Source organism: Xiphophorus hellerii, chromosome 14 (genome assembly GCF_003331165.1).
Source record: "Xiphophorus hellerii strain 12219 chromosome 14, Xiphophorus_hellerii-4.1, whole genome shotgun sequence".
NCBI classification, from domain to species: Eukaryota; Metazoa; Chordata; class Actinopteri; order Cyprinodontiformes; family Poeciliidae; genus Xiphophorus; species Xiphophorus hellerii.
In genome coordinates, this window is record NC_045685.1 from 4,759,799 (window position 1) to 4,777,895 (window position 18,097).

Here is an 18,097-nt window from a genome sequence, read left to right on the forward strand (position 1 = left end):
CAGTCTTTTTCTTAAATTGTATCTTTTGAAACTACTTCATATGGTACTTTTACTACACTAAGGGGATTCACACTAGGAGCTGAAGCCTGAAATCAAGGAAATGCTTTTCAGTTCATGTTCTGTTGTTGGTTAACTTTTTGACTTTTTCATTGGTACTTATTTGTTTTGCAGTGTCATTTACTGTCTTTGTGCTACAGTCCTTTCAGAATAAGTCACTTCTGGATTTCTAACACATACAGAACAGCCAAGGACGTTGATCCTCTTCTACTTATTGCTTGTTTCAGTCTCGCATTGAACCTGAGAAAATGTGAGCAAAGCAATCTCCAATCTTTCAAGCACACACACTCCATAAACAAATCAAATCTGTTTCTGTATAGGATAATGAGTCACATGGCCGCCACTCCCTCCTCTTTTTACGGTTCTGTTATCATTCTTACCTCCGATAGAGAAGTTACTCATTTCCTCCTCCCATTTAGACGAGGCATCTCTGTGAGGAGGCGGGGACGCTCAGGAGGAGTCGGCTCCTGCTCTCATTCTTCTTAAGCAGTCCGAGTCTGTAGGACTTTGTTCAAACTGTGAGATCAGCGGACCTGAATGTTGACCTGAGGCAGAGCTCTTGAGTAGTCTTCTCTGTGAACATTTAGCCATTACATTTGTGACTCTCGGCTTTGATTTGAGGCGAGTGAGCAGGATGGCAGCTCCATCCCTTCTTCTGTACACCGACAGGTAGGTGAATGAATGCTTGCACATTTGCAACAAGCTTTGTGATGCACAAAAGTTGCCGATCATTGACTCCTGAATCTGATCAGTGTTATAAAAAGATGAGATCACCTGCTAGTTTCTCCTGCATAAGGTGTTTTAGAGAAGATGGCCTGGATCGTTCACATGACTGCTGCCCGACGTGGGAAAAACTTGATGTTCTCTTGCCTTCTTGTTCTGGCTTGTTTGGTATTTCCGTAACAACTGAACTCGCTGCCAGCTCAAGCATTTGAGCAATCTTATTCCCAGAAGTCAGGGCTGTACACCAGCTCTGTCAACCTTTGAGGTTCTTGAGACTTGACAAATCTGAGCACAGATCCAACATACAACCATTTTTCTGTCGGTCTTTGTAGCCGTTCCACTTGAGCGCTCGAGCATAGCCGCAGCCATTCAGCTGTCATGTTGAGGCACACTTGTCCCGGACTGAATGCAAATTGTTGTTCTTGCTTTGTGGAGGTTTGGATGGAGTGAACTAAAGCTCTGCTGAAGAGCACACTCTCTGTTATGTCGTTATAGACTACAAGTCAAGGCTCTTAGTTTATAGGTGGCCATTGCCCTTCGACCCATGTTGGGTTATGTCTTGGTTCAAAAGGTTACTCAAGTTCAATGACTGACAGTATCTGTCCTCTCCACCCTGAGGCTAAGAATAGCTCAGTTTACTGATAGTCATTATCAGCATTTAAATCAGATTGATGGTTTCATGAAGTATCTGCTTGCTTTACCTGCTGTTCTTTTTGGCTTCTTGCGTACATAGTGTTCTTGCTTCTTTGGTGCCAGTGGAACTTCTTGACTTGGCAAATTCAACATCTCAGAATGCTGAATTTGTGTTGTGTCTCTTTTTAAGAGAGGAGCAACTCGATGTCATAAAAGACAAACTTCTTCGAAAGAAGTCACTTTCTGCCATTACCCGACCACAAATAGGACATGTTGATGTATCTTTTGGGTCCCTCCTCCCTCATCAAATCTTACTCAGCAACAGAATGAGGAAATGCCTTGAGCTGCTGCTATTAGCTTCATGTGCTTCAGTTTAGCTAGAGCACAGTGGAAAATAGAGCAGTCCGGTGTCGAATGTGTTGCTTTGAGGAATGTGGGGTGAAATGTCAGCATCCAACAGTACATATTCATGTAGATGCATCATACCTGACCTTTTACTACGTAGATGTGATTGAACGCGAAGTACAACTTGACACTTTGGCTGAAGATGCAATGGTTGAAGAACAGAAGACAGAAGGGGTCTTGTGTTTATAGGTTGTCAAACTGAAAACTGAAAGTGTCACCTCTCCCCACTGTTTCCACTTGTGAGGTGTAGTCGATGTCTGTGTGGCTGGTTTTTAGAAAATACTAGTTGAGGTTGTCTGAGCAGCTGCACAGAGTGCTGTACTGGAAAACGCTAAATCCACTCTTCTACTTTTCAGTTAATGTTGCTATTTGCCATCAGCTCCAAAGAACGACAGTTTGTAGTTTTCTCTTTGTTTTTTATTTTTTTATTTATCTCATCGTTATAGCTCTATTAGACCTTCTTTGACTCATAACTACTGTTTACAGCCGATTCAGATTTCCAAGAACTGTTTTATATTCTAGGCTTTACAATTATTTCAAGACAAAATGATGAGTTCTCATTTTAGCATAGCTATAGCATCCTATAGTAGTAATAGGCAAAGTTAGCATTGCCAGAACAGCCATCGTAGATTCACACTGTAACTCTGTAGCTGTTTGCTATTGCAGTACTTCACACAAGTAAAGGCCAGCTTGTATGTAATATTTTGTTGGTGTACAGTTTTCTTTCAGGTAATAGTACATTAGCACATTTTGTACATAATGTTCTAGTGATCTTTCATGATGTCACTTCAATGGTTCTCCAGGTGGATAACCATTGTGTATTACACTGTAATAATCAGTGTAACATATTACATCTTCAGCGTAATATTTGTAATATTTGTAGGGTTAATCCCATTTTAATTCTTATTACAAGAGACTACTAAAGAAAGTGTTGGAAATCCACTTCTGTACTGATGCTCCTTTAGGATTTCCAGTCACTGGCTGATAATTATTTGGCATATCTGTTTTTTTTTATTATTATTATTATTGGACATCAAGTGACTGAGATATGTAATTGCATTAGGAATGCACAATATACGTGCATTAATGTTCTTGCTGGCCGTTGTTTGTCATTCTTTTAACATGCTGATATTGGTCTGATAACCACCGATGTTTAGAAGCTGTGAAAGGGTTAAAGAGTAATCTTATAATACTCAGTCGTAAACATTTTTATCAGCTTTTCGAACATCAGACCTTGAGCTGCTTGCGGCATAAACCAAACACTTCCCTATGTTTTCCTGGTTTGATCGGTTATCACCTGTTAATGGGAACCAGCTGCCATCTGAATAAGCTCTCCAAATGAGATTTGCAGCGCAAATAAACCACCATTATTAGGAGCCTCTAACATTACAAGCCATTATTTCTCCTGTCAGATTACATCAAGTCTATATTTGACCATATTTAGAATCTATTGAGGCTTTTAATTGAACTGCTCCTGCTGCAGCTGCTGCTAGTCTGCCTACAAATGATGGGATTAGTGAGCTAAATGGTGCAGTGAACCCAGGCTGGAAACAGAACCTCTGCCTTCCAGCTGTACATGCAGTGGTTTCATACTTGCTAGTTTTGCATCGAGTGCAGTTTTTCATGAGAGAGTGCTCTCAAATGTGAACAAAATGTGTAGAGCGTTGCTGTCGAGACTACGAAATTAACCAAACTAAAATGCAATCGCTGGATAAGATGTGGGTTACGTGGGGGGGGGGAAATCATATCACAACATGGACTATTTTATACACACCACAACTAACTATACTTTAAGTTGTTCTCTGAAAAATCTGCTTACTTTTTTCCCAACTTTATTTTGAAGTGAACTGTCACTTCAAAAGGGGAAAAATATATTTTAGTGTGTGCTCTGAAAAAAATGAAGAGACCGCTGCACTGAACCTCCCTGAAAACCTGGTGGTTATTCCATCAAATATTGATTTCTGAACTCTTCCTGAGCTTAAACATTAGTACTGCTGTTTCTAAATGCATATGAACTTGTTCTTTTTGCATTATTTGACACCTAAAAGCACTGCACAATTTTTGTTATTTTGACCATTTCTCATTTTCTACAAACACAAAAGTTTTGCTTTTAAATACAAATTAATTTTACATGTCATCAGTAATTCACATGGTGAATGTAGCATTCTATTCGACATGAATAGAATGGCATTCTGTTCAGAATTAACAGAACATAAATTTTTCTCAAACATATACCTATAAAAAGTAAAATTGGAGAAACTGATCATTCTAAGTGGTCTCTTAATTTTTTCCAGAGCTGTATATAAATCGATAAATTCTCCTTAAAAACATAGAGAAATGATTTGTCACTTTTTAGACTTATGGGTCCAATAAGCTTTTTACTATTACAGTCTGAAAAATATATTTCTTTTACATTTTAGAAGAAATGTATACATATTGTCTGATCACCAAAATTGACAAAAAGTCAAGATCTATCAGTCAGCTGACCGATTACCTTCTATTCAGCTAATGCTAATGCCGCATGTTTGTCCAGAGAAGTCTAGTGGTGATGATGCTAATGATGGACATCATTAGTAAGTGTCATATATTAGTAAAGTATGTCTGACTTTTCTGATTCTTCTCCAGTCTAATTCGCTTTCTCGATCCCTGCCTTCTCTCAGGAACCTGTTTGCCAAGAAAGTGAAGGACGGTCATCCCACGGAGCAGAACAATCCGGGTTGGAAGCTGTTTGGGAAGATCCCGCCCCGGGAAGGCCCCCTAAAGGACCCCAAGAAAATCCAAAAGGTAGAAACGAAAGCTTCAGTGGTCTCATGACTCTAAAGCACAAAGGCTTCACAACATTAGAGACGGAACACCTCCAAACCAGTTAGTGCCGCACCGGTCTGAAAGTTTTAGATGACCCAACAATCAAATGTTTCTGCCATATGAATACCTTTCATACGGCAGAAAGGTATTCAACTCCATATAAAAGCCTTGCATCTCTGTAATATATTCTGTCATCCTTGGAGAGGAAATCTCTTCCACAACCTAACAATAGATTGTTTGCTTACTGGTTATTTGCTCTGCTCCCTGTTTGCTTAAGCCTTTCAAAGAGAACGTGGCCTTCCTGACTTTGCCAGAGAAGAAGGGCTTTCAGTAAACTGATGGATTCTAAGGAATCTGTTTCAAGGAAGTGTAAATTAATACGTCTTCATTTTACAACAGAGTCCCGACAAGCTTTCAACAAAGCCATTGATTTATTATTATATGTCCTCTGTGTGTGCTATGAATTAGATTTCCCAGGTTTATGGCCAGGCAGCTGTGGTTTAGGCTGAGCTGCAACACTGTAATAATGTATCGACGTAAACCAGCAGCAGTGGTCCATCCTCCTATATTGACTGAATTAGCTTGATGATGTCAGTGTTTGCTTGTGGGCTGTAGCTTGAATAAAATCCCACAGCTGACTGATAAATCAGCTACATATTAACCCTTTGGACTTTAAACGGAGCCTAATAATGAAGAGGTCGCGTCTCTGAGTGAAATGAGCACGGCGTTCCGAGCAGAAACACCCGCATCGGTGTCACTGAGGCTTGACTGCTAATTTTAGAAAGCCACGTGCTGGAGAGCAAACAACCACCTGTGTTTGTTTCGACAGTTCATAGAAACCTGCCGAGTGTTTCACTGTCACAGGAGGAAGCGTGCAGTCAGGGGGTTATGTGAGAGTCTTCTGTTTGGTTTGTAGATCAACTTGTTGTCATGCTGACTGAAATTGTAAAGTTCAAGTACTCATGAGGCACAAATATTTGATTTTTAAAGAAAATGCAAAAACTAATTTAAGAATTTTTTTTTTGTTTAACATGCTTAACCATTAACTAGACATGGAATCCATTAATGAAAGAAACAAAGCAGTCTGATCTTGGTCGAAAATTGTTCTGTAATTGTTGTTTTTGAAATATAAAATGGGCCTCAGACAATTGAGCAATTTATCCACCATTTGTGCCTGTATGGGAATTTTGTACCATTGTAGTCAGGAAACCGTACAAAATCACTTAAAGGGCCACACATGGTCGAACTTCAGACTGCGTTCACACAGCAGCCTAAAGTGACCCAATTCCGATTTAAAAAAATAAAAATAAAAAAATTATTTGACTTAATGCAACCTGTATCTGATCTTTACATGACAGTCTGAACAACACAGGTCGGATTCTTTTCGAATGCGACCCAGGCCGCTTGGGTATCCGATTCAAATGTCCAGGTTCATCCGACCTGAATGTCACTGATACTCGACAAATGATGAGCACAAGTGGGAAGAAAAACAACAACCATGGCAGACTGTAATGAGGGCTAAGTTGTTAAAGTGCTGGCTCCGGTCAGAAAACTACTTTAAACTCATAAGATATGCTGCATTATTAGCATCCATGTTTACGTCCGCAAACACTGAGCACTTCTTATTCATAGCGGTTGGTAAAACACTGAACACTCTCTCTATGTGTGACGTTATTGCGCCTTCTACTGCGCATGCGGGACACTTTCAGGTCGTCTGCAGAACTGGAGAACACATACAGGTCGCATATGTTTGGAAGTGTGAACGGGAAAAAAAATCCGATTTGACAAAAAATTGGAATTGGCTCACTTCAGGCTGCAGTGTGAATGCAGCCTTATTCGTCGGAAGTCGGTTTTCTGTCGAGACGCTAGAGTAGAGGTGCAAATATACTTCCGCAACAAACGTCTTCCACAACATTCTGAAATTATGGAAGAAGTCTGTGTGACTGGAGCTCATCACAATCCCACCACTCTTTGCTCTGACAGTCAGTGCTCCACAAAACTTACTTGTTTGTTCTTTTTTTTTTTTCCTTAGCTTCCTTCGTCTTATGATCTTGTGACAATACTGTTGGCTCCCATTGCTGAACAACTTTAAAGATCAATCCATAGACTGCGGCATCCATTCTTACTTCCATAAACAGAGCACTGCTGTGTGACGTCTCCGTTCTTCTTCTGCGCATGCAGGTCGCTTTGGGATTGTAAACCGGTCACACAGAAGTCTGATTGCAATTGCATTTTAGTCGTATGAAAGACCAGGTAAAAAAAAAAATCTCATTTCAGCAATTAAGCATCAAGACTGGCTGTGAACGCAGCCAAAGACGTGTTGTTTGCAGTGCAACTTGGCCACTTTAGCTGTGTTGTCTCACGATAGAAAAAATGTAGTTGTCAAATTAGACTGGTTAGGCTTGTCTACTTCAGAATCAGCTGGTTCCAGTGATCAGCTGAGCTGTTGTTTCGTCTCTGTTTGTAATGCAGCATATACTACTAGTGCCAGCGCTCTGTTGTATTTATGTTCGCTCCGTTCCAAGTTCCTTTGAGGTGTTGCTGAAAGCCTCCGTCTCCTGTTGGGAGGCTGAACTGCCTCTGTATAATCTCCTGCTGCTAATCACATGGGAAATGGTCTCAGACCCGTTTAAAGCGCAGCTCTTGACAAGTAAAATGCACCAAAGAAACGGATTAGTGTGTAATTAGCAGGGTGAGGAACCACTTGTTTTGCTTTCGTTTTGTTCTCCAGCTGACACCAGAGGCGGAACAATCGCTGTGTATTACAGTCCTGGCTGAAAAGCTCAATTGCTGATTCCTGCAATGCCTTGCAAAGACATCACTTTGACTTTTTAACATGAAGTCATGTTACAGGAAGGGCAATATAACTAAAAATTAAAATCTGATTTTTTTTCTTCTTTCATACCAAATTCTATTTTATTTTTTTTCTCTTAAAAATAAATGACAAATGACAACAAATATTTTCAGAAACTGTCTTTTAACACCTCTCATATTACTTTTCAATGGTTTACAGTGGCTCGTGTCGGTGTAAACATATGGGCACGTGCACAGTGACACATGTGCTTCCTATCTTATCTCTGGTTGTAACCCTACACTCCACTGCAAGATTGATTAACGCTGCTCAGATTTCAGGCTTGTGTCCTGCAACTCTGGCTGTTTTTAAAGATGAACTCATTGCACTCCGTTTAATGCCAAAGCTCTAATTCAACAACTGTGAACAACTCCGTTGTTTCTACTGGCCATATTTTGTCTTGCGCCAAGTGAAAATGTCCAACAACGGTTTTGTCTTTAAAGGGGCAGTATCAGGTGAAATCGACTTTTGAACTTTCCATCATATTATAGTTTTATTCCCTCATCAAAAACATACCTGGAGTGTTGGCTTCATTTGTTCGTGAATGTTTGAGAAATCCTTGAATCTCCATGGCAACCATTCAGCTGTGCAAAACGCCTGGATGGACCCAACCACACCTCCTCGGATGAAGCTCCTCCTCTGAGCTTCAAAGCTTCTACCTCACAGAGCACAGAGCAGCCCATCCGGCCAATCAGCTCCTTCAGACTAGCCAGCAGCAAATGGCAAACACCTGGTGTAACACATAGTGAGCTCATTATAGGAGAGAGTCCTCAGTGCGATGCTGGTAAAAACATTGCTAAAGGGCAAATGGTGATGTTGTGATGACTTCCTGAAGCAGAAGTTTCAGAAAGAGTAGGAGTTTCTTAAAGAGACAGAGGCCCAATTTCAAAGCATTAAATCTGGAAGTAAAATGTCTTTTAAGTCACTTTATTGTGCTATAAAATGGCACATTAACAGATGACGTTGCCCCTTTAAAACATAAAATAACACATTTGAAGGAAATGTTCTTGTTCTCTGCTTGAGAACAAGAACAATGGGGACAATGTTTCTAGGATAGCAGATAAGGAGACTGCCGGTGCTCATTCAGCCTCGACCGGACTGGGAGAGCCGAGGTGAAACCGGATCTGTTACTCTGGGCTTGATTAGCTGGACTGCCAGAGATGAGACGAGCGCAGAGCCTTTCTATGCAGACACGCAGACCAACGGCGCAAGGCAGGGCTGATTCTGCTGACACACACACAGCAGCCGAAGACCTGATGCAGAGTGGATCTGCGTAGCGTCACTGCTCAGAGAGAGAGAGAGAGAGAGAGAGAGAGAGTGAAGGGGAGAGTGGGGGGCGTTGAGTGGATCATAGGGTGTCATGTCCCTGCTGCTGCATCCTTTGCAATGCGGGGTGTGTCCCTCCATCGGCAGCCTGCCTGTCCCTCTGCCCCGGGTGTCCTGTTACCAGGAGTGAGCCCTGCCGAGCAACCGTGATGCTACGCTAGGCTACCGGAGAACTGTCCATCTGCAAGGAACCGCAGCGTTCATGGTGAGTGAAGTAGCTGCTGAGCTTTTCTTCTTTTCTTTTTTTTTTTCTCCTGACCCCCACCGAGCGACCGTCTCCTTGTCTGGCTGAATCAGAGGACATCGGTTAGCTGCAACACAAAAGAGACTGTACAGAAGGAGGATGGCTCCGGTTTCACATAATAGCCTCGCCGCTTTGTGTGAGCGGAAGGCGACGATGATAACTTCTCCGTCTCAAGATGGATAAAGATGCGTAGCGTTGACGGAGTAATGAGCTTTCTCGTCCTGACGCGAAGCTTTCAGCTGCGCATCAAAAACACGTGCAGCAGGGTTCCACCGCCAGCTCTCTTCTCTTTGAAGCTCTCGTAGGATTTCCTCCTGCAGTTAAAGAGATGCGGCTCATTTAACTGTTGCTTCCATGGCTGTCTAATTCCTCTTTTCAGTCAATGTTTGGATGAAATGGACTGCATGAAATCCCCGTGTTTATGCCACTGGCTGTACAGCCGTCCATTGAGATGCTCTGAGAACTCTTCCTTGTTTGCTAAAAATCATTGCACCCCTGTTGGAAAATCATTCAGTGGGAACTGTAATTCAGCTGTGGGTAGAATAGATTTCATGGAAATGAAACCATTGTTAAATAATTGTTTAGGCTCAAACTTTTTGAAAAGAGATTGAACCTCCTCTTAAAATGACAAATTCAGAGAAAACTGCTATTTTTTTATCAACATTATAGTTCTGAAACGCAAAAATCTCTTCAGTTAACGCACCGCGTATATTAAGTTCTACCAAGTCAGGCCAATTAACAACACTCTTCAGTGTGAAGGTTGTTACTGGAGACTTGGCTATTTTTCACAATTTAATAACATGTTTATAGATGAAGTGAGGGGAATCACAAAAGGTGTTTGCAGCTATTTTAAAAGGAAGATTCTTTCTGTGGAGGCATGCCTGCTGCTCAGCAGTTAGTATCCGGATTTTTCATGCTCAACGATGAGCAATCTGATACAAGACATCAATTTGTTTATGCTTTAGGGATGTTTATTCAAATTAATGGAGAAAATTGACCTCGTGGCAGAAAGGCTACAAAGACATATTTTAAATACTAATGTAATTCGTACAGAAAAATCCCATTTGGCTAAAATTTGTATGAAAATGCCAAAGATTATAAAAAAAATTTCAAATCAGCTGCTAAACCATAATTGGTATCTCTGCAAATGAGGGAAAATTTGTAAATCACTAGAAAGTTGGGCAACTACAATGATTTAAGTTTACTTTAAGTAATAAGAAAATTGTTCTGGCGCTTCACTCTTGATGCAGATGAGTTTACCCTGACCCCACAGCAGCTTATGAAGCAAATATTAACGGCCAGTTTTCAAGACGATGCAAACCACATTCTCCACTTGGGTGCACATACTGGCTTGGTCTCTTTAACTTTGACTTGTCCCCCATGGCAAATGTTTTTAAATGAATATTTAGCTGTCTCTTTCTATTTGTGGTATACCTGAGTGTGTGCACTCCAGAAACCCTCACACTCTCACCGCTGAGTAATCCAGGCAGAAAATCTTTACCTTGGTGATGATGATGTACGGTGCCGTGCCACCTGGTTGCTTTGTTTTGGTAATCTAATTTTATTACTGTTATCCATTTCAGTGTATATTTGTTGGTATTTCAATTTATTTTAGTTACTAGACCTAATATTTATGATTAGTGCTTTAGGGTTATAAAACTAAAGCTAAACGCCACACTGATACGTATTTCGCAGAAGCTAATGCTAAAGCGTTAACTTAAATTCAAATTTAATCTGCTCTTTCAGAACAATAACCCACAAGCTCCCATTTAAATTTGACATTTCTATCTTCTATAATGCACTTGGGTATTGTATTTGTGTTTTATGCAAAGGGAGAATGTGTGGAGAGGAAATGGAACTGCTGCGTTACCGGTCTTCACCCACTTCAAAACAAGAGCACGGATATAAATGTGCAACTACTTGAAGATTACGTAACGGTCAATAACTAAAACGTCAACACAGATGTTGAACTTTGTTCAACTGAAAGTTTGCAAAGCAGCTGAGTAAAGTAGCTCTTTAGTATCATAAGTAGGGGAAGCTAAGTGTGCAACAAAATAAAATTAGCTTTGCCGTTAGTGAACTACTGAAATTGACCATAATGAAGACAAAGACAAGTACTTTTATGCATTTGGTTGCAAGTCCTGTGAATAAACACGAGCTAATTGTAGCATCAGATTTGGCGTGCTGTTGAATGTTTTTCTTTTTTTTTTTTGTTACCTGAAAGTAGTCCGAAAAAATCGATTGCAAACTCGCGATCAATTTCTGACCCAAAGTGCTCATGTTGGAGCAATGCTGTGCTTCTGAGTGTCAGCACAGACTTTTAAAGGGACAGTTCACTTTCTGTCCTCAAACGGATCAATAGCTGCTGATTCCAAACTGCATGAATAACGACGGTAATGGACCACGTTGCAGTGTATCTCAGCACACAGTTGATCTCAGTTCAGTCTCTCTGACTACATTAGTTGTAAAAAATGTGCTAAATTAGTAACTCCCTGTGATTCAACACTCCGGTCAGCAACTAAATCCTGTTTGATATGTTTACGTTCTACATCCGAGGGTTATCGAATCCGTTTCAAAGTCATTTCATTATTTTTATCTTTTTTGCTTTAACTGATCTGGTAAACAGCACTGCTGCCCAGGAGTGTCAGATGTTTGGCTGAATTAGTCACCGAGTGTCTTTAGATTTCAAACAGACCTTCAGAATTTTTTATTTTAAGTATTATTTTAAAGAGTGAAGTAAAAAATATTCTACATTGTAATTGATCAGAGCTCGTTCACAGCTTAGTACTTCTCACCCATCTAATAACGGTATAAATTACTACCCACAATTTAAAAACGGTTTCAAAATCACCAAAATGTTCCTTTATACATTTCTTTTAGAGTAATGTGAGTAATTCCCTCCACCTACTCCTGTGCAAGAAAGAATTTGGAAATATTTAACTTTGACAAATACACGTGCTATCGCTAATGTACTGTTAGCAGTAGTATAAAAATTTGGTCCTTTTGTTTTTAACTTGAAGCACTTGGTTGTTGTTTTTTTTGTTTTAAATGTTTGTGTGAATACTTTTGACACTTGCTAGTTTTAATCAATCATGCCGTCAGAATTTCGTACCAGTTCATGCCGAGTTCCAGGTGTAAAGAGTCATATTTCCTATTGCGTATTTATTCAAGTAATATTTGCGGGCGTCATAGGCAGATAGAAAAATAAAAAGTACATTTCTGCCAGAAACAAATCTCTGATATTTTCTAGAAAAAAAACTTGAAAATTTCTGAGTTTCAATACTTTGATTTTTTGTGTGTTTCAAAAGAGTCATATTTACTCAAAAAGTTCAAAAGTTTTTTTTCCCTCAAATTGCTGAGATTAATCTCAAAATGTGAGGTTTTTTCCAGCAAATGTTCAACTTTTCAAACGCAGAAATGTCCTTGTTTTTCTTCTAGAAAATGTCTAATTTTATACTGAATTTATATTAGCAGCTCATCATTATATATATATATATATGTATATATATATATATATATATACAGTATATATGTATATAAATAAAATCCTTGCAAGCTAACAAGCTTCCCCCCGCTCATCTATCATATAGCAGGTAGAAATATATTGCCTGTTTGTTTTTTACCACTGGTTCTGCACTGGTACCAACCCGTATAAGCCAGCAGAATCCCTCAGTCATCCCCTGTATTGTCTTTTTTTTTTTTTTTTTTTGGTCTTCAATTTAATTTGCGTTGGCATTAAAAAATCTTAAAGTTGACTTATTGAAACCTGCAGACTCCCTGAGCAAATGATCACTCTGGTTATATTTCTCCATCTATCCGAGTCTCTGCTTTTAATTTACTCTGAAAGAACATGTGGTTTGGCTACTTAAACTAGGAAAACGTCCTGTAGTTCCTGCCTGCTAAACCAAATGAAGCCTAGTGACCTGTTCACAGCGTGTACTGCTAGCTAGCCTCAGGCAGATTCCACTTAATGGTGTCATGAAACCAGGAGGCGTGTCACTGCTGTAGCCTTTAATCTGACAGTATACATTATTTAGTGAGGAGGTTGAGTTTCCGTGACGATTTGATGCCAAAGAAACAATATATGGCAACGCCTAAGGAAGCACAACACCAGAAATACGTTTAAGGGATGTTGCTAACTCTTGCCTGCCTTGTGTAGCAGCAGGTTATGATGACAGAAGATTAGTTATAAATGTTTCTACTGTTCAGGTTAAGAATTTAGATGTAAAGGCTCTTAGCTGCCAGCTTTAACACCAGTCGGTCAGTCGGTCGGTCGGTCGGTGGAGCCAGGCTCTCAGTAGCTCTTTCGTCACTTTCCGGAAACTGGAGACCTCAGTTTGAAGGGCAGCATGACAAAGCATGTTGCCGTGGCGCCAGGTTATCACGGGATACGGTTGCTGTTCCAGAGGAGAGCTGCTGCGCACGGAGCTAAGCTGTGTGAGAAACACACCCACGCACACACACACACACACACACACACATGCACACAAACAGAGTTCTGCTTTCCAGTGCTTCATCTGAACCAAAGCCAGGTTCTCTGCTGTGAGACGAACAGCTGGCTAATAATGTAGACGAATCCTTTTTCTGAAGCACAGGAAAACACCAGTGACTTTAATTAGCCTGGTTTCTATCATAAAGCAATTCCTCTATTGATTGATGTTCCCTCTCTTACTGGAATTATAGAACTAAAGCACACAGAGCAGGCTGAGAAATCTACTGTCTTAGGAATGGGATCCGACACGAACCAGAGGATCTGGATAATTCAACGTTTTTTTCTTCAATAATCATGAAATGGGTGAATCAAAAAAAAAAAAATAGAGATCATAAATGTTGCTAATTATTGCTTTAACCTAATTTTAGATGAATGTCTTCAGATTTATACTGTAAGCTGCCATGTTTTTTACTCATTAGCAGCTAATTTGCTGTTTCGACAGCAGAATTTGCTGTACTGTGACAGCTTTAACCTCTGATTTATATTGTGGTTTAATTTGTCAATCTGACACACAGATTTCACACATCCTTCCATCTTTCTTGCATTCCCCACGTTAACATCATGTTCTTTGCAGAACAGATACTACTAGCAGTTTCTACCCCTTCCCTCCCTTCTTCACTCCCTCTCTTTGCTGCATCCAGCCTCTTCAGTGGCGCAGAACTCTGGCTAATCTGTTTTAGTCTAGTGCCGCCGCTCCCAGGGTTCACACTGATTAATGAACAAAGCAAAATCCATTTTGGCTTCGTATTGAAACACACAGACTGACAGTATTTACTTAATCTGACATTAGATTTTTTTTCACTGTGTGGTGTTGGTTCTGTTATTGAAAATATAAAAAAATTAAACATGAATCCAGTCTGTTTCAGGCATTACATGAGTTCACAAAAACAAGATTCAATTGTTTTTGTTAAATACTCAAAATCTTACAATTGGCCATATGTCCTAAATAATCTAATCTTTGTACAATAATCGGGAATGCACCGATTTGACAATTTGGCTGATATTTATACTTCCACTATGACGTATTACCATAGCATTATTATATTATATATATCAACACTGTGTAAAAGCGACCGCACCATCAACACAAATGGCAACAAGTTGGGAATAAATATCGTCCCAGTTTTATTTATTGAAGCGATTCCAGTCCGTTAAAGAAAGATTAAAGTCAGCCAATACAGATGTGGATGCTGAAATATTACACATCCCTAACAATAATCTAGACCATAGGTTGACGTTTTCATGCTCATCTAAATGGAAGGCAAAATATTGAAACAAAAGTATCAAACATTTTCCTTTTTTGTTTTCAGAATTTAGATAAATATCTCAGAAATATCAAACTGCACTTTAAGGATTCTCTGTTCAATGTAGAATTATCCAGTTCAGCCTTATTCAATATATTTTCAAAAGAGTTTGAACTAGATTGTCCACTCTCAATAAGAAGCTGTCCGTTAGCCCTGATGCTAGCTGTACCCTGAAGTAGACACTTTCAGTGCTTTTGTAACCATGTCAACCAAACCAACATGTGGTTTTGATTAGTCCACTGTGCAAGTTCTCAGTTCAAAAACTATGTACTTTGTTACTTCAGAATAAAAGTCTTAAACATAAGTATAGCTACTGGTAGAGAGCAGTTTCTGACACTAACTTTATTTATTTCGACGAGAAATTTCATGCCGTATTTAGTACTGTGACATCAATACCATTCTACATGGGTTTACAGTCTAATTACAGTTCTGTTCAAATTCCTGGTAATATTCCTTTAAAAAAGAAATCCAGACATTAGCAATGACGTATGAGTGTTATCTCCAACAACTCAGCAAACTAGCTGACGGCTATGAGGGATTTCTCTGCTTTGCATGTGTTGATAGAGAGAGGAAATGGTTTGGATTTGTTATTTTTTTTTATCTTTGTCGCTGATTCAGACGAACCAGCTGCCTTCAGGACAGTCAGAGAAACAAGTAGCCTGTCACCGTATCGTTAATCTCAGCTCGTCTTCAGATGTTAAAGTTTATTCACATCCAGCAGAGCTAGAACGGTCTTCCAGTAGCTTCGTATCTGCTTGCTGTGCTCCCGGTTATTACCCACAATGCTTCCTGTGTTCTGCATCAGCAGCTGCTCACCTCTGATCCCCTGAACCCTTGGAAATGCTTTTGGCATTCCTCTTTTATCTTTTATCTCCATTACATCACTTTTGTTTTTTAGTTATTTTCCTGTTTCTTTTGTAACCGTTGCAGGGAGTTTCTTATTTGAATATCTTTTTGAATTGGCTTTCGATTATTGTTGAGATTAGCTTTGTTTTTTTGTTTTTTTTAAAGCTTCACAATGTCTTGTAGTTCATGTGGTACTGCAGTCAGTGGGGAGAATGTCTTTTAGGGAAACCAGTAGGTAAATAGAATATCTCCCAGACACACATATTGACTTTATTTTTATTTTTTTATAGGTCAGAGTCTCTTATTCTCCCAGACCTGTTTTTCTAAATAAAGAGTTTTATTTCACACAGTATTTACCTCATGAATGCCAGAGGTAAATTTTGTAACAGCACTATTTAAAAAAATAGTGCCAAAATGTTCAATTTGTTAAACATTTTCCAATATTTATGAACAATAGTTCTTCTTTTTTTTTTTAATACAGCCGTATTCCAAGCTGGTGCAGAGCATTATTCTTTGTAAAATGTAAATTCTCTTTTATTTGTACTTTGTCACCAAAAGTTATTTATAAGTCAATAATAGAGGCTCAATTCATGCTATGTTAGAAAAGGAAGCAGAAGAATAGAAGCTATTCTTGTGGAGTTAATTTTATATTTATTTTTCTTTGTCCATTAAGCTTAGCTATATGGATGCAAGGAAATGGCCAACCTGTCAAAGAACACAAGCATCTGAATTTTCATTATATTAATGCTGATGTTACTGTTTACAGTGTTTTTGATTTTAAAATATGTACAAGTTCTAGGAGAACTTGTACATATTTTTTTTGTGTTTTTCAGTCAAGTAAATAACATTTCTTTCTATTAAATCAAATCTTTTGCCCAGCAGTGATTTAGCCATGCTCTGAATCTTGAATTTTGGGTATTATCACCACCCACTGGTGCAGCACAGATATAGCATTTTTGATCAAGATTTAACAGACCATGTAGATTATTATAATTTTTTTTAAGTTGGAAGGTAAATACTCCACCTTTAGTAAAAAGTCTGCATAATTCAGTCACTTCTCATAGTTCTCCACAGTCGAAGCTTTACAGGCAGCATGACAAAGACGGAAAACGCTTTTTGTTTTTCCTTATCTTTTCTCTGATGTTCAAATTATTATGTAGTTTTCTTCAAAGGATCTATGTCAGACTGTGTCCCTGCTGGACATACAGTTCTTTTTTTCCTTGACAATGTAACAAAATGTAGATAATTACAGTGCATCATAAAAATGAGTAACAATAAAACAAAGACAGAAATAGCCTTGGACTACTTTAGTCATTCTGAGTGTAGAAATGGATTTCCTGCCTGGGGTTTTCTGTGCTGATCAGTGACTAACGCTGTTCTGGCAGACCTCCGTCTCTGTTGCTAATGTATGAAAACGTCTGTGATTCAGTTTGATGTGCATCCACGTTGCGTTTGTTCTATTTTTAGCTGCTTGGTAATCAGTCAGGAAGTCTGCGCCGTGTTTCTAAAGAGGCCGTCCTCTGACCCGTGTGCTCCACAACGCTGTGCCCACACGCAGTGTGAAAGTCAGCTGATGGCTGGCCTTGAGTTAAGCTGCTCTGTGACATCACATGACCTCCCCCGTCTCTGTCTCACCCGGCGTTTAATCAGAGCTGCAGACTCATTAGAGACAAACTGAAAATAAGTCGGTCCATAACGAAGTCTCTTGATTTGTTTATCATTTTATTTTTATAGTTTTGTCTGTCCTTCGCTAAATCCCATCAGTTTGTCCTTCCACATGACTTTCTGAGCCAGTGGAGAGACCCTTGTGGGACTTTCCTCAGTGAAATGTTTCTAATTTTATTTTTCCCCTTGATGCTACATGTCGATACCAGCACCACTCTGACACTAAAAGCTGCCGCCCAAACTAAATAATTTAACCTCTTCTGCCGTCTGTCGTCACTCTGTTTTCTTATTTTTCTCCATCCTTGTCTGTGTTTGTCCTCAGGAATATGAAACAAAGAGTGGCAAAGCTGGACCTGGCAACCCGACGTCCCCCAGGCAGGGAGTGAGGAAGAACCTGGACTTTGAGCCCCTCTCCACCACCGCGCTCATCCTGGAGGACAGACCTGCGTACGTTTCCTCATCGTTCCATCCTACCAGTGTCTTCATTAACATGATCATTGGAGCTTATGCTTTATGTTTTGTCCACTTACCTCTCACTTTGTTAAAAGAAAAAATTTTGTTGTTGTTTTTTGGTCCTACCGTTTTCTTCGACCTCATTTTTCTGGGCTGCTTAATTTATTTCATTGTAAAACAACTAATTCATCAAAATTTCCTCTTGGAATACCAGGAGGTTTTTTTTCCCACCTGCTTTTGTTTTGGTTACATGGAAGAAACCCAGTGTTTACATTCAATTCTGTTTTTTTTGC

The 18,097-nt window shown here is 39.4% G+C and overlaps 1 protein-coding gene across 6 annotated transcripts in view; it reads left to right on the top strand.

Annotated features, from left to right (window-relative positions):
- Positions 1–18,097, top strand: part of tbc1d14 (TBC1 domain family, member 14) — a 38,207-nt gene that overhangs the window by 6,786 nt on the left and 13,324 nt on the right. For 4 of the 6 annotated variants that reach the window (XM_032583305.1, XM_032583306.1, XM_032583303.1 and 1 more), the window contains 2 exons: positions 4,479–4,602; positions 17,674–17,798. In XM_032583305.1, coding sequence (XP_032439196.1) covers positions 4,479–4,602; positions 17,674–17,798 — 249 coding nt within the window. Of the gene's footprint in view, positions 1–488; positions 727–4,478; positions 4,603–8,422; positions 9,006–17,673; positions 17,799–18,097 lie in introns of those variants that run through there. The other 2 variants (XM_032583307.1, XM_032583309.1) reach the window with 2 other exon arrangements.